This window comes from Peromyscus leucopus, chromosome 12, assembly GCF_004664715.2.
Source record: "Peromyscus leucopus breed LL Stock chromosome 12, UCI_PerLeu_2.1, whole genome shotgun sequence".
Classification (NCBI taxonomy): domain Eukaryota; kingdom Metazoa; phylum Chordata; class Mammalia; order Rodentia; family Cricetidae; genus Peromyscus; species Peromyscus leucopus.
In genome coordinates, this window is record NC_051073.1 from 3727761 (window position 1) to 3742839 (window position 15079).

General features: G+C 45.4%; 1 protein-coding gene across 2 annotated transcripts in view; it reads left to right on the forward strand.

The window, feature by feature from the left end:
- Kcnj6 (potassium inwardly rectifying channel subfamily J member 6) overlaps positions 1-15079 on the forward strand; it is a 245429-nt gene that overhangs the window by 221242 nt on the left and 9108 nt on the right. The window contains exon 4 of one of the 2 annotated variants that reach the window (XM_028879949.2): positions 11277-11564. In XM_028879949.2, the coding sequence (XP_028735782.1) occupies positions 11277-11564 (288 nt within the window). Of the gene's footprint in view, positions 1-11276; positions 14400-15079 lie in introns of those variants that run through there. The other variant, XM_028879948.2, reaches the window with a different exon arrangement.

Genomic DNA, 15079 nt, shown 5'->3' on the forward strand with positions numbered 1-15079 from the left:
GAAGAAATAGCAGTCAGGAATGGTGCAGGGCCATGCAACAGCCAATCACAGAGGAGAGACTCCAGAACCACTCAACTGACACTTACAGGCCGTTAGTTAAGGGAGATTAGTTAAGGTATCCAGAGCTTGTCTCTCCTGCCTTCAACCCTCGATTGCTAGAGAAGCAACAGTCTTCTCACGGGCACAAAACCTGCCTCTAGATCCATTCACTGGCACACTAGGTGAAAACCCACAGACCCATCACACGGGCCCACGAGAACGTCCTATCTCCAGTCAACCTCACCTCTTATCCATAGTGACCCTGAATCTCTTCACTGATCTAATTATCAAACGCAAACTTAGAGGTCTGTTTGATATATATATATATATTGTGTGTGTATATATATATATATATATATATATATATATATATATATACACAAACATATGTATGTATATATGTGTGTGTATGTGTATGTGTGTGTGTGTTGTTTTTGTGTGTGTATGAGTGTGAGTGTGTGTATGTGTGTGTATGTTTGTGTGTGTGTGTGTGTGTGTGTGTGTGTGTGTGTGTGTGTATAAAATCTTAAAATCTGTTGAAAAAAGACAACAGGGGCTACACGCCTCCCCGGAGCTTTGTCAACTGGCCAGAGACAGTCAGGATCTCAGGTTCCTCTTCAATGAAGGTGTTCTCATTATATTTTTGAGTCTTATTTGCAAAGGAAGGTTTTTAAGAATTCCAAGCAAATTTTTTAAATTTGCTTCAAGAGAATTTATGATTTATAGACAACACCTGAGATAAGTAAATGGAACTGACTTCATTTCTCTGGAATAGAAATTAACTGCTCTTAAATGACTTATTTCCAAGAGAAGAAACTTAAATTTTCCCATTAATGATAACTCACCTTCTTTGGGAGTGTGTGTGTGTGTGTGTGTGTGTGTGTGTGTGTGTGTGTGTGTATGCATGCATGTGGGTCTACGTGTGATGTATGCACGTGTGCTTGTGTGTATGTGGTGTGTGTGCATGCATGAGTGTGATGTGTGTATGCCTGCATGTGTATGTGTGTGCGCGCACACGTGTGTGTATGTTATATGCACACAGGGCATGTGCCTGTGCATGTGCATTGAAGCCAGAGGAAGACATTAGATGTCCTTCTCTATCACTCCTTACTTACTCCCTTGAGACAGTCTCTTGCTGAACCTGGACTAGTCCTGCCGCCAGCGAGCCCCGGCAACCCCTCTTTCCAACCCCCACTGGAGTTACAGATGCATGTGTGTCCAGGCCTGGCATTTCACATGGGTGCTGGGATCTGAACTCAGGTCCTCATGATTACATGGCAACTGTGATGTTATTCTTGGTTGTCAACTGACTACATCTGGAATTAACTAAAACCCACGTGGCTAGGGTTTTAGTTAACCTGTGAGGGATTTTTTTCTTAATTAAATCATCAAAGTGAGAAGATCCACTTTTTTTTTCCCCGAAACAGGGTTTCTCTGTGTAGTTTTGGTGCCTTTCCTGGAACTCGCTTTGTAGCCCAGGCTGGTCTCGAACTCACAGAGATCTGCCTGCCTCTGCCTCCCGGGTGCTGGGATTAAAGGCGTGTGCCACCACCACCCAGCTAAGATCCACCTTTAATTCTGGTATTTTGAGGTATGAAGATCCACCTCTAATCTGAGCCACACCTTCTGCTGGCAGCCTATATAAAGGACATGGAAGAGGGAAGGTCGCTCTCTCTTTACCGCTTGCTCTCACTCTCAACGGCGGGTCTATTTCTTCAATGGTATTAGAGCCTCCTTCTACTGAAGACCAGTGGAGACATCCAGGCTTGAGACTGGATTCTTGGACCTTCCATTGGTACACAGCTAGTGTTGGACTAGCTGGACCACAGCATGCAAGCCATTCTGATAGATAGATAGATAGATAGATAGATAGATAGATAGATAGATAGATAGATAGATAGATGGATGATAGATAGAAGATAGATAGATAGATAGATAGATGATAGATAGATAGATAGATAGATAGAAGATAGATAGATGATTGATAGATAGATAGATGATAGATGATAGATAGATAGATAGATAGATAGATAGATAGATAGATAGATAGATAGATAGATAGATAGATAGACAGACAGGTAGACAGATAGATTCACTCTGTAAGTTCTGTTCCTCTAGAGAACCCTGACTAACACAGCAAGCATTCCTACCCATTGAAACATCTCCCCAGCCCAATTCTTTTTTATTTTCAAACAGTTAATTTGGACAAGCTGCTGTTCACCATGTTCCCTACCCTAAGAGAATCTGAATTCAGGTGGTATGCTGTTATTTTGCCATGGAGGGTCTAGCCCAGATGAATCCCTGTCCCTTGAGGCTCCCCAAACCAGGGATATCACTTGGGACACTGCTCATTCTCAGAGCCTCATCCACAAGTCCTCTCAATAGAGGATTTAAGAAAGTACCAGCCTTTCAAATGCATATGAGTGGATGCACAAAAATGCATGCCTATACAAGCTTGTGCACACAGAGACATATGTACATACATGCCCACATACATACACATATTTGTGCACTAGCATTCACTCACATGTGAATACACTGGGCTTACACACATGTATACTACACACACACACACACACACACACACACACACACACACACACACTGGGGAACCCACTCTTCAACACCAACTTCCACAGGCCCCTGCTGGAAAGCTCCAGTGGTGAGGTTTCTCTAGGCCCAGACTGCTCTGAGATGCCTGGAATCTTCCAGAATGCCTCCAGACTAGACCTTGAATCCCTAACATTCTCTAATCCTCCCTCCAATCTCAGATTTCCCACTTTGATCTTCTTACTGTATGTAGACCAAGCCCAGGGCTGGGGGCTCTGAGCCGCTTCTTAGAAACCTTAGTGGCGCCAGCATCCTGCCACCAGGAAACCTGTTCCCACACATGTGGCTTCGGGAACTCCAAAACCCTGTTTTCTCTCAAGAAAGCTTTATTTCTGCTAACAGAAACTCAGCTTTCAAAGCCACCACGGTAACTTCGAGGTTAAAGTGTGTACCACGCAGTGTGCCATAGTTGACATGACCCCCGGTCCCTGTCTTTCTTCACCATTCCATGAAACATAGATCCAGACCACCAGAAGCACAAGTCATCAAGAACAGCAGTGGACACGGCAAAAGTCAAACCCCGGATGACTTCCCTCCACATTGATTCCTCCAGGAAAATCCAGACTCCAGGGAAAATCTACAACGTGGTATTTCCTTGGCCAGCAGTCGGAGCAGTGAACACCCAGGGGTTCTCTCCTTCAGACCTAACCTTGGGGTCTCTGACGTCATCTCTAGTGTATCGTTAACTTCCTGCTTATTCCCTCGGAATCTTTCTACCATTCCTCCCTCCCAGGTGTTTCCCTCCTACAGCTTGAGGGACCCTTTCCCTGGGAATCGAGCTCCCTCCATCTTGTCCTACACACACTAGTTTCTGGGGTGTCCCAGGACTTCTCCTTCAATAGCTCCTCTGTCTACTAGTGGTCACTCTGCTCACACAGACCTTACTCCTGCCCCATCCCCCCACACTTGTCTTCAAGTCCCACCTCAAATATTATACCCTCGGGGACATTTTTATTAATTCTCACATCTGAGTACAAGTGGCCTTTTTTGTGGTCATATGAAAAAAAAACCCTTTTCATTCTTACATTTGCCACAATTGCAATTTTACATTCGTTTGAGTGTCTACTTCATTCTCAGCCGAATGTGAGTCTGATGAACCTGGGGACCATGATCTTTCTACCCACAGAGTCCATCCAAGAGCCTGATACAACACAGGTCTTCAGTTAATTTAAGATGAATGAGTAAATCATTGCCATCTGTGTTCTAAAATTAATTGTGTATATTATCAAACATGATACTGAGGTAAGGAGGCGCAGCTCCTCAGATCCCCTAAAGGGTCCTGGAGTAAAGTGGTCAGAGCTGCAACCTGAAAAAAAAACTAAATTCCAGGAGACAGCAGAGATGATTCTTGACAATCAAGCACTAGAGAGAACGGCGAGACGTTCAGAGAAGGATGTATTCAGTAAGCCCGACATCAACAGCAAGGAGAAACACAGGAGTGCCAGGTCGCTGCCCACTGGGCTTCTGTTCCCTATGAACCAGTCAGCAAACAAGAAGACACTGTTTGAGGAACAAGCGCTCTTGATCAGTACTGTTCAGTCTACAGTGAGCACTGTACAGTGTGCTAGGGACTTTCCAGTCTGAATAAGGGCACATGGGTTTTCCTGTTTTAATTGGAAGAATGTCGGGTCCTTGGTTTGGTATCTGAGCCTTGCATAAGCAGTCACTCTGCAGAATTATTGATTCCAACACTTTTCCATGCTTTGTAGGCTAGGGTAAATGGTAAATTTGCAGTTTGGGACTTCAGGATCTTGATGTTGAAAATGAACAGACAAAATGAAGCCAATTGCAGATGAATTGCGACTTGAGGTTTGAGCTAAGGGTATTTCATGACCTCTTTGCACGTATATGTGTGTTTTCACAACTTGAACTTTTAAAGATTTTTTCCTTTTTTTGTTACTTCTTTGAGAATTTCATTCACTGTATTTGATCACATTCACCCCCTCTTCCATCTCCTCCCAGATCCACCACCCTTCCCTACCCACCCAACTTTGTGTCTTTTTTTAACCTATCAAGTCCAGTGTGTGTTGTCCATGTACACTTGGATATTTGCTTGACTTAGCAGGGGCTACACTCTTAGAAAACTTGACCCTCCCGGCAGCTAACAGCTGCCAATAGCTTCTCTCCATGTCCATCTCCCACCTCCCCGCTGCATGCTGGGATTTGGTTTGGCTTGAGCGTGTACGGGTCTTGCACATGCTGCCGTAACTACTGTGAATTCATACGTGAAGTTGCCCAGCTGTGTCCTGAGGACACTGTTTCCTTACAGTCACCCTCTGCCTCTGGCTCTTACAGTTTTTCCACCACCACCACCCCCCACTTACGCAATGGCCCCTGAGTCTTTGGACGGGGGAGTGTGATGCAGATGTTCCACTGGGGGCTGATCATCCTGCAGTCTTATTCTCTGCACCTCAGCCAGTTGCAGGTCTCTGGGTTAATAACCATCTACTGCAAATAAAAGTATCTCTGATGAGGGTTGAGAGAGGCATTGATCTATAGGTATAATGAAAAGCCACTAGAAGTCAGATTAATACTATACCTATTTAGTAGAATAATGGTTGTAGGTTCTCCTAGGGCCTATGACCCATTCAGCCACAGGTTCTTGGCCAGATGACGGTGCTGGGTATGGGTTTTATTGTAGGGGTGGGCCTTACTTGCATCAGAAAGTGGTTGGTTACTCCCATGACATTTGCGCCGCTAGTGCACCGATGGGCGGGGCCTGCCAGGTCAGTCATTGCTGTATCCTCCAGGGACCACAGCTGGGTAAGGTCAATGATTGCTTTTCTCCCCCAGTAGTATGCATAGCTCCTTCTAGCAGTATGAGTGCTAGCCAGTAGGAAAATGCTCCAAGGGAGTACCTACTTGATTTCTCCATGTTCTATGACTCATCTGTGTGGTATCTTTAGCAATAGGGCCTTACTGTCAAGTTCTGGAGGATAACCAACCACGCGTTGTCAGCTGCCTGTGTGTCTGGAGGTCTATGAGACCTCACTGACCAATAACTTCAAATGAGGTAACCCATTCTTGGCTCAGGGCTCTTTGTTAGCCTATGGTGTCTAGTAAGGGCACTGTCACCCCATTATAGGGTAACTCCATTTTAACTCTCTCATGTGTAACACCCTAAAGACCCATGAGAATACTCCTACATCATATAAACACATTCATCAAAGCAGTAGGATATAAAATCAAGTCACAAAAATCAGGGGCCTTCCTGTATACAAACGAAAAACACATTCAGAAGAAATCAAAGAAACAATACCATTCATAATAGCATTTACCATCCAAATGTGAAGACCAGAGTTCAGATATCCAACACCCAGTAAAAAGCCCAGGAGAACATAGTAGCCAGACTATAGCCCCAGAACCTGGAATTTGGTGAAAGGGGGTCCCCAGGGTAGGCTGTCTCAAGAGACTAGCTAAATCCAGGAGCTCTAGGGTGAAGTGAGAGACCCTGCCTCAGTAATAAAGTCGAGGCAATCAAAGAAGAGGCCTGACATCATGGATCTCTACACACACACACACAACATACACACACACACACACACACACACACACACACACACACACACAATCAAGCAATAAGTAAATAAATTTTGCTTTGGTGTTTCCAAGCAATTTCCTGAAGATGATAGTTCGTACCCCCGATCTTGGCAGAAGATACAGAATTTGTGTGGAAGACAAGGGAGGCATAGAGAGGATGAAGGACATCTATCTGGTAAAGGAAAAAATAGCCAGATGGGAGAAGCACAGTGGAGCAGACAGTGGGCAGGGGTAGGCTGGCTGCAGAGTTACCACCCATGAGAGCATTCCTACACAACTCATACACACTCTACTTTATTTCATATAATCCACATGACAAACCTTGAAGTGTAGGATGCTCTAAGAGTTACACAGACCAAAATTAGCACATGGTCCCTGTCTTCAAAAATTGAAAAATATTATGGAAATACCACAGGCTCTGGAGCCAGCTTCCCAGATGAGAGTCCCCTCACTGAGGTTCCTTCCCAGGTTCCTCTCACTGTGGTGGTCTCGTGGCCAGAGCAGAGCACCACAGCCAGGGAGACCCCGTGGCAGGCTCTTCTCTTCTTAGCTCTGGAGGCCAGAAGCCTGAGAGTTAAGCCCCAGCTGCAGCAACCCCTGGGAAGGCCCTGTCCCTGGCTTGTGGACAGTGCTCTTCTGGGTAGGTCCTCACACAGCCTCTTCTCTGTATGTCTGGGGCAGGAAGAGGATGCCCACCTTCTGGTGTCTCCTCCCCTTCTTTTCTCCCCTTGGTTAATTTTCTAAACAAGGTCTCATCTCATATAGCCCAGGCTGGCCTGGAACTCGCTTATATAGTCAAGAATGACCTTGAACTCCTGATCCTCCTACCCACCTCCCAAGTGCAACGGTTATAGACGCCTAGCCTTTTCCTGTACTAAAGAGGTGATAAGGGTAGTGGACCAATCCTGTGAAACCCAATCGCCATAGACACCCAGGGTTTCAAGACAGGACGTTGGAATCCCACCATTGAGTCCACAGCACTGCGCTGTCCAGGGTTCTTTCACCTCTGTTTAGTCTGCTCACTGTAGACTAAAGGTGGCTGCAGCACCCACTCAGGGGGCTGTCGCAAGGATGAGGGGACTCTTGCATACAAAACGGGGCTCATCTTCAAAGAGATAAAGCCACAGTTTACCTGCGTGACTGTGGCCCAGGAATCTGGATTTAAGTTTCCCTCAATGGTATGTTCCACCATGGAAGTGGCCACAGGAACTTTAAAGAATGGAAGACAGTCATAAAGCAAAGCTCAGCCAAGCACACTGGCGTTGGGGGGGGGGGGGGGTTGACGGGACACAGTGGCCGGATGAGCCCCAGCCAAACAGGGAAACCTCTCAGTCCTCAGATGCCACCTGATAATGTTCTTAGCCTTTGAGTCAGTAGACTAGTGGCCTGCTGAGTTAATACATTACAAAAGTTTTAACATAATAATAACAAAGTTGTTAGGTCAATAAAGAGGCTGGCAATAATTGGCTATTATGGGGACCGAGACAGCCTGAGATAATTTGGGTTTTTAATCTGCAATATTCCAACTCTCCGCAATCATGCAGTTCTAGCCAGGTGATCCTTCTTTAGAATCTGCAGCCCAGACGTGGTGCCAGGAAACATCAACTCACAGCCTCCGGTTCCTGGCACACAGCAACATTCAGTAAACAACATTATTACTTAATTCGGTATTTAAATTATGAATGCACCAATTTCTTTCTCAAGAGTAGAGTACAGACGTAGAATGTCTTTCCTCAGGTCATTTTTTAAGATATGCATTTCAATCTGTTTCTGCATAGTGTAAGCCAGCCAGCACAGACCCCAGGTTAGAAAAAGCATGGTGTGCATCGAAAGCACTGTGAAAGCTCGATGTGTGTAGCAGGGACCCTGAGCCTGAGTGTAACACAGGAGTGGCTGTAGCTCATGACCAGGTTCAGCTGTGTTCACATCCCTGTGTTGGATCAGACTGCACCACCCTGCTTCCAGCCGGCACTGGGCTCGGTGGGTCACCACAACGGTTCTCCCACAGCTGGCAGCCCAAGGCTGAGACTCCAGCACAGTCGTGCACAGCATGATAGACGGTGCTGACTGAGAACAGCACTTCCTGTGATGGGCAGGAGGGTGGGAGGAAGGGAAAACGGCCTGTCACAGAGCCTGGTCTTTGAAGCGGAATGGCAAAGCATCTGTAACGGAGTCCCTCTTCGTTCCGGGTTGTCGGCAGTGTGGGTCTATTTTACATGATTCAGAAGTGGAGTGGTTTACTTTACTGCAATCTTATTCTCTAGGCAGATTTGATGCATTATTTGTCGGCTGCTGACACCTCTGGCTGTGCCCCAAGGGGCTCTCTCGGGATGGCTTTCATCATGTCACTATTCTACACACAGACCTCTCCCATTGTAACTTGTCACTGAATCTAAAATTAGAGCTTTGCCTGCTAAATTTAAATTATGCAAGGTCTGTCCCAGTGTTTTGCTACAGGATCCTTAGCTACATGCCTGTGCGTTTTTGTGGCTCCAAGATGGAGTGAGCTTACACTGCTTCCCCTTGTGGTTTTATCTAGAAATAAGTGGATACCCAAAGACGGGCTGTTTCCATGTACTTCTCTGGAACACTTGGGAAACCCACCAGGGACTCAGAGAATTTCTCTGTAAAGAAATTGTAAGATTAAATAATTTTTAGAAAAATGAGGCTGGAGAGTTGGCTCAGTCAGTAAAGTGTTTCTTGCACAAACATAAGGAACTGAACTCAATCCCCAGAAGTCATACAAAAAATAAAATAAAAAGTCAGGCATGGCAATGCATGCCTGTAATCCCAATGTGGGAGAAGTAGAGACAGGAAGATCCCTGTGGATTGCTGGCCAGCCAGTCTAGCAAAGTGAACTCCAGGCTCGGTGAGAAACCCTGCCTCAAAAGGCAAGAGGGAAACGTGGTACTTACTTTATTTCAACCCTTCCCTCTCCCCTGAAACTCCTAGCATGCTCCCACTCCATCTCAAATTCTTAACTCTTTAATTATTATTGTTGACATACATACATATACACACATACATGGACTTCTCTTGTTGACTGTACATCTGATGTGAGGGTCTAGCCTGCCTCTGCTGTACATCTGATGTGAGGGTCTAGCCTGCCTCTGCTGTACATCTGATGTGAGGGTCCAGCCTGCCTCTGCTGAGGGGAAGTTTGGTTCTCTTTTTGTTGTTTTTCCCATCTTCGTTGATTTCTAATCAGGTACGAAGAGTTGATAAGCAGTACTGCTGATCCTCTGTTGGTTTTTGAATGCAGGAACAGAATGATCCTAATTCAATGGTAATGAAGAAAGCCTGTGAAATGTGACTGGGTCTGCCTGGGCAGGTGTGAAAGGTGCACTCTCAGGGCTAAGCCTTCCCAGGCTGTGAGGATGGCACAGACCACACACTTTTGAATTACTTTGTTTTATTTGGTAAATAAACCATGATGTATTATAGAATGTAACATAATTGTTACCATAAAATGTACTCAGCACAAAATTATACTGTAGAAAAAAAAATGTATTTTCTTTCATAGCTCTCTATACCAGCATCTATTTCTTCACGTGGATTTATCACCCAGATTCCTTTTGTTCCCCTGGAGGACTCTCTTCCTGATCCCATGCAGTGCAAAACTGTTAGCAATGACATGTCTCCACTTCCCTTCGCCAAATGTCTTCATTTCTCCCTCATTTTTGTGAAGGACAGTTTTGCTGGGTATAGAATTCTTGGTTGACAATCTTTTTCTTTCAGTGTTTTGAAAACTGTCTTCTCGTTGCCTGTTGTGGGGTGTCCACCAGAGAAGAATGCTCAGACATGGGTTTAAGTCAATAGAACATCTTTATTAGCCTACTGGCGACTACACTGGGTGTTGAGGGTTCTAGTGTAGCACCAAGCCTTTCACAGGGTAAGCTTTTGAACACAGAAACTATATCCTGAGTTGACATACTTCACATGAACCGTTAGCCAGAAGCAGAACTACAGAAGCCAAAAAGCAAGGTTAGTACATTTAGAGACTTTCCCAGAACTATAAATTTTGATGGATTAGGCCTTTGTTTTCATTTAGCAGGTGGTACTATCTAAGTGCTACGTTTTACAGCCTAGATGGCTCTTCCATCTTGGCATGAGCTGTGCTAAGATCTGGGGGCCTATTACACACCTTTTGTTTTTATTTTGTTCATGGTTTTGCAAGAAATATTTTTATTAATTCTTTGAGAATGTCATACAATGTACTTAGATCATTTTCAGCACCGACTCTCTTCCTTACCCACCACCAACTCATGTCCTCTTTTTTTTTTTTTTAATAACCCATCAACTCAATTTATTATGTCCATTCCTTCTGCTCATGCAGCCATCCACTAGAATGTGATCAAACCACCAGGGGCAACTCCCTGCGGGAAAAAAACTAACTCTCCCTCACCCCAAAGCCAAAGCCATCAACTACCCAGAATCCTTCAGTCAGAGGTGGGAGACCATGAACCCCTTTCCATCCCAAGCTAGGATATTAACCAGCCTGGTCTTGTGCAGCCAGCCTCAGCTGCTGGGAGTTCATAGGTTTGACAGTCCTATGATGTCCAGAAGATTCTGTCCCAGTCTTCCCTGAACCTCTGGCTCTTACCATCTTTCTGCCCCCTCTTCTGTAACGGTCTCTGAGCCTTTGGGAGGGGGGTGACATAGATGTCCCTTTGGTGGCTGAATACTCTATGGTCACCTATTCTCTGCACTTTAACGAGTTATAAGTGTTTTAATTTGCTTTATTGATTAATGTCTGTATGAGTGTGTGGACAGATTGTGTGGGGGGCAGATGTGCATGACACTATGTGTAGGAGGTGGTCAAGAGACAACTTTAGGGGGACAGTAATCTCCCACGTGTACATGAGATTTGGGGGATTGAACTCAGTTTGCCAGTTTCAGAAAGTCCTGGAATTTCATGGCATATGTCTACACGCGAAAGATAGCTCCATAGCCATCATCCTCCTATACAGGTCACAATACAGAATAAATGTCTTTTGCACGTAACAGCTATGGTCAGGGCCCTGAGTCTCCTTGGCCTTGGAAGCCCAAACTCCTGTATCCTAAAGCTCCTTTTCTCCTCTCCTCAGGAATGACATGCCAAGCTCGAAGCTCCTACATCACCAGTGAGATCTTGTGGGGTTACCGGTTCACTCCCGTCCTAACGCTGGAAGATGGGTTCTACGAAGTCGACTACAACAGCTTCCATGAGACCTATGAGACCAGCACCCCATCCCTTAGTGCCAAAGAGCTAGCCGAGCTGGCGAACAGGGCAGAGCTGCCCCTGAGTTGGTCTGTGTCCAGCAAACTGAACCAGCATGCAGAACTGGAGACAGAGGAGGAAGAGAAGAACCCAGAAGAACAAACGGAGAGGAATGGTGATGTGGCAAACCTAGAGAATGAATCCAAAGTGTAGGCCCTGCTGGGTCAGCCTTTCCCTCCCACTCAGACAGGGCCTTTCCTTGTCTCCTGCTCCCCTCTTTTTCTGTCTCTCTTACCTTGATCTTGATTGGTTTATACTTAATTTTGTCATTTCCAGAAAACAAATCTTCAAGGTGTAAAATGCCTACCTGCCCTCTCTCAGATGTTCAGACGGACAAGCAGACAGAGATTTGGTTATGGTACAGGTCCCTTCATTTGCAGCCCAAGCCTGGTCTCCACCCACAGGAGAGACTCAGCCACTTATCCACTTCAATGTCCAACACAAATCACTCAAAAGAGCTGTCAGGGGTTTTACCCAGTGTCACAAAGGTCACCTGTTTACCGTGGCCATAGGTCACCCAGAATAGTCTCTTTGGTTTTATAGGGCCCACCCAGCACAGGGCAGGCTCTTGCCCACACAGACACTGAGGGTACAGGACCCAGGTGAGCTAAGGATAGACCACTGTACATAGATCTGCCCTATGGAATTATTTTCTTTTGGCAATTAGTAACAAAACTCAGCATGCACAAAAGTACTATGGAGCAGAACTCCTAGTAATGTACATAGATGTATCATCCATGTAGCTTTAGACATATAACTTTAGAAATAAGAAAAAACGATTCCCAATGTACAGTGGGTATTTCTGTTTTGTTACCTTGTCTTTTGATTATTTTGATCTCCTTGACTGCTGGCCCTCTAAATGCATGGCCTTTGTTCCAGGCCCCAGGCTGACAGTTGCTAGGTGCCATTCTGTCCCCTTGCGATCCTTCTGTTGAATCTAATAAGCCATAGGTCTGGGACCAGTCCAGAGGTCTAATAGATGGCACGATCTACCATCCAAAATGCTGATATACTGTGACACATTTACCAAGTGGATGCCATTTGCTTATAGACAACAAAAGTCTCTCTGACTAGCCTGGGGGACAAGGGACAGAACTGTAGCATGGCCCCACGTGTCCCTTCCCATGAACTCTAGCCCTCTGGAGTACAGCAGCTTAAGAACCTTTCTGTAAAACCACTGATTGCTCTTCTGTGTCGTCTTCTATGAGAAACTGCAGGCTTTTCATGTGGGCCATGGCAAGCCAGCAGATGATGACTTGGGTGTGAAGCCATGGCTTTCAGGAAGGCATGCAGCGGGTGAAATGACAGTGTTCATCACCAGCTCCCTGCCCTCCGACTTCATCCGGCATGCCTGTCCCTGGGACCTGGCCTTACCATTTCTTACACGTTTTTTTTTTTTAATCTTCTATCATCATTGTTGTTGTTATTATTATGAAATGACCCGAATTTGGCATACAAAGAGTAGATAAGCATCTTTGTGGCAAATCCCTCCAGAGTGTGAGAGCATTCCACTATTTGAAATCTAATCCAAGTGTCTCTCAACCAAAAGAGCACAGACATCAACAACAATCAAACCTCATTTTGTTCTTCAAAGAAGGAAGGAATGAACGAACAAAGGAAGACAGGCAACATGTATAATAATCTAAATTCAAAAGGAAATGAAGAGTAAGCCTGGAAAGAGAATCTTGAACGAGACGTCAGGCAGGTGGAGATTTTGCACCGATCTTTCTCGTTGATTTTGCATTTATAAACTGTTTGTCTTGAACACCATCGCCCACCACAGATATGCACTGAAGGGATCTAAATTTACTTCAGCTCCTACAGATGTGCTCAGTGTGAGACTTTGCACCATGGAGGTCAAAGAGGTCAAACTAGCTGTTCCTCTGCCTCCCTGGCCACCCCTGACCAGACTGCACAGGGCTTTGCTGTAGTCTCGGTTCCTTGTCTATAAGAGAGATGCCCCAGGAATTATGGGAAGTTGTCCCTCCATCCAACATCTGGATTGCTCCTCTCCCTCTGCAGGAATCTTGCCACCCAAAGAGCCATTTCCTGGCACTGACTCTGGAACACAAAGCTATTGGCTGTGGCCCTTCCCTGCCTGCCAGCATTTCCTTTTGGCATTGGTTATTTATCAGTCCAGCCAAGATTCGAACAGTCTTAGCAGGAGATGGTGGAGGAGAGAGCCTGACACAATTCCCAAGAGGCTGTGGGAGGTCCCACAGCCTGACCTTGTTTTAGCCTTATGAAAGATGCTCTGCTTCAAGGCACCAGTCTGCAGCAGCCCAGGGCAGGAAGGTGGCGAAAACCTGTCAAATGTCTACGGACTTAGCTCTTGAAGACTCACTGGGCCTTTTTAAATCTGCTACTGAGGTTTGAAGATCAAGATTCCCTATCGACGGGTTGAAGGAGCCGCTTTGAAGCTGATGGTTTCTTGCCTGCTCTGCAGCACACCTGGACAACAGGCCTGTGTGACCTCTGCAGGGCGCTCTGATGGGAGCTCTCTCTCTGCCTCTCATGGTCTTGATGTCACTGTGGTTGGTGACGGAAGTGGAAGAAAATCCTGTGTGTAACAGGAGCTCAGACATTTAAGAGGCGGGCGCTCCTGAAGGACCTTTTATTAGAATGTCCTTATCAAACGTGTCTATTTTTTTACAGTCACTGAGAAAATGGTTTAACAGTGTATTTTGTGTCTACTGTTAAAATTTGAAAGAAGGTCATTAGGACTGAATTTTCTAAGCAGCAAGTAGTCAATGGGGTTTTTCATTAAGATAATTCAACAAAAGGGACCCCCAACGCCTCCCCTTTCTAGTCCACAATCCCAGTCCCTCTCTCCACCAACAGACCAAGTGCTACGAAAATACATAAGCCTATTAATGCATCAATCGATCCATAACCAGTAGAGCTCTCTCTCTCTCTCTCTCTCTCTCTCTCTCTCTCTCTCTCTCTCTCTCTCTCTCTCTCTCTCCCCCTCCTCCCTCCTCCTTTCCTCTCTCACTCCACCCTTCTTAGCCCTTGATATTTTTGGTTACTTAGTTGGTGTCTCCAAGTCATTTTTTCCCATAAAGCACAGTGAGATCCATGGGCTGAATAAGATCCTGGAACTCAGAGGCAACAGTTGCCATAGTTGACCTCAATCTGACAGAGTAAATGAGCTCCCTGGGGTTTGTCTGGAAGGGAGGTGCTGAAGAGATCCTGGAAGTCCTCGATCTACTGACCACGCCCCTCCCCATTAGCTTTGCAATAGGAAGAGTGTCTATTCATTTACAGATTGACTTTATGTAACAAATAGCTGTCTCCAGCAGTCCCCAGGGCACACAGCACACCTTGCTAACACATTAGAATCAGTTCATCCTTTTCAGGTCCTTCTGAACATCATGTTGGGAGGCGGTCCTGACTCCATGTCCATGAGGTAGAACCCTCTCTTTTGTTCTGTCTCTATTCCAGACCTACTGACTTAATTTAGTATCTAAGTTTCCTAACAGAAATCTAGCTACTGTATCAAAATGTCGACCTATTTCTTAAGCACAACTTTTCTCTTACAGGTTTAACCAAAATAGGACTCGGACATGCCTTTTTATTATTTTTTTTTTCATTATGCTCTGATTTAAGTGTGGCTTTGTTTTGAAGCCC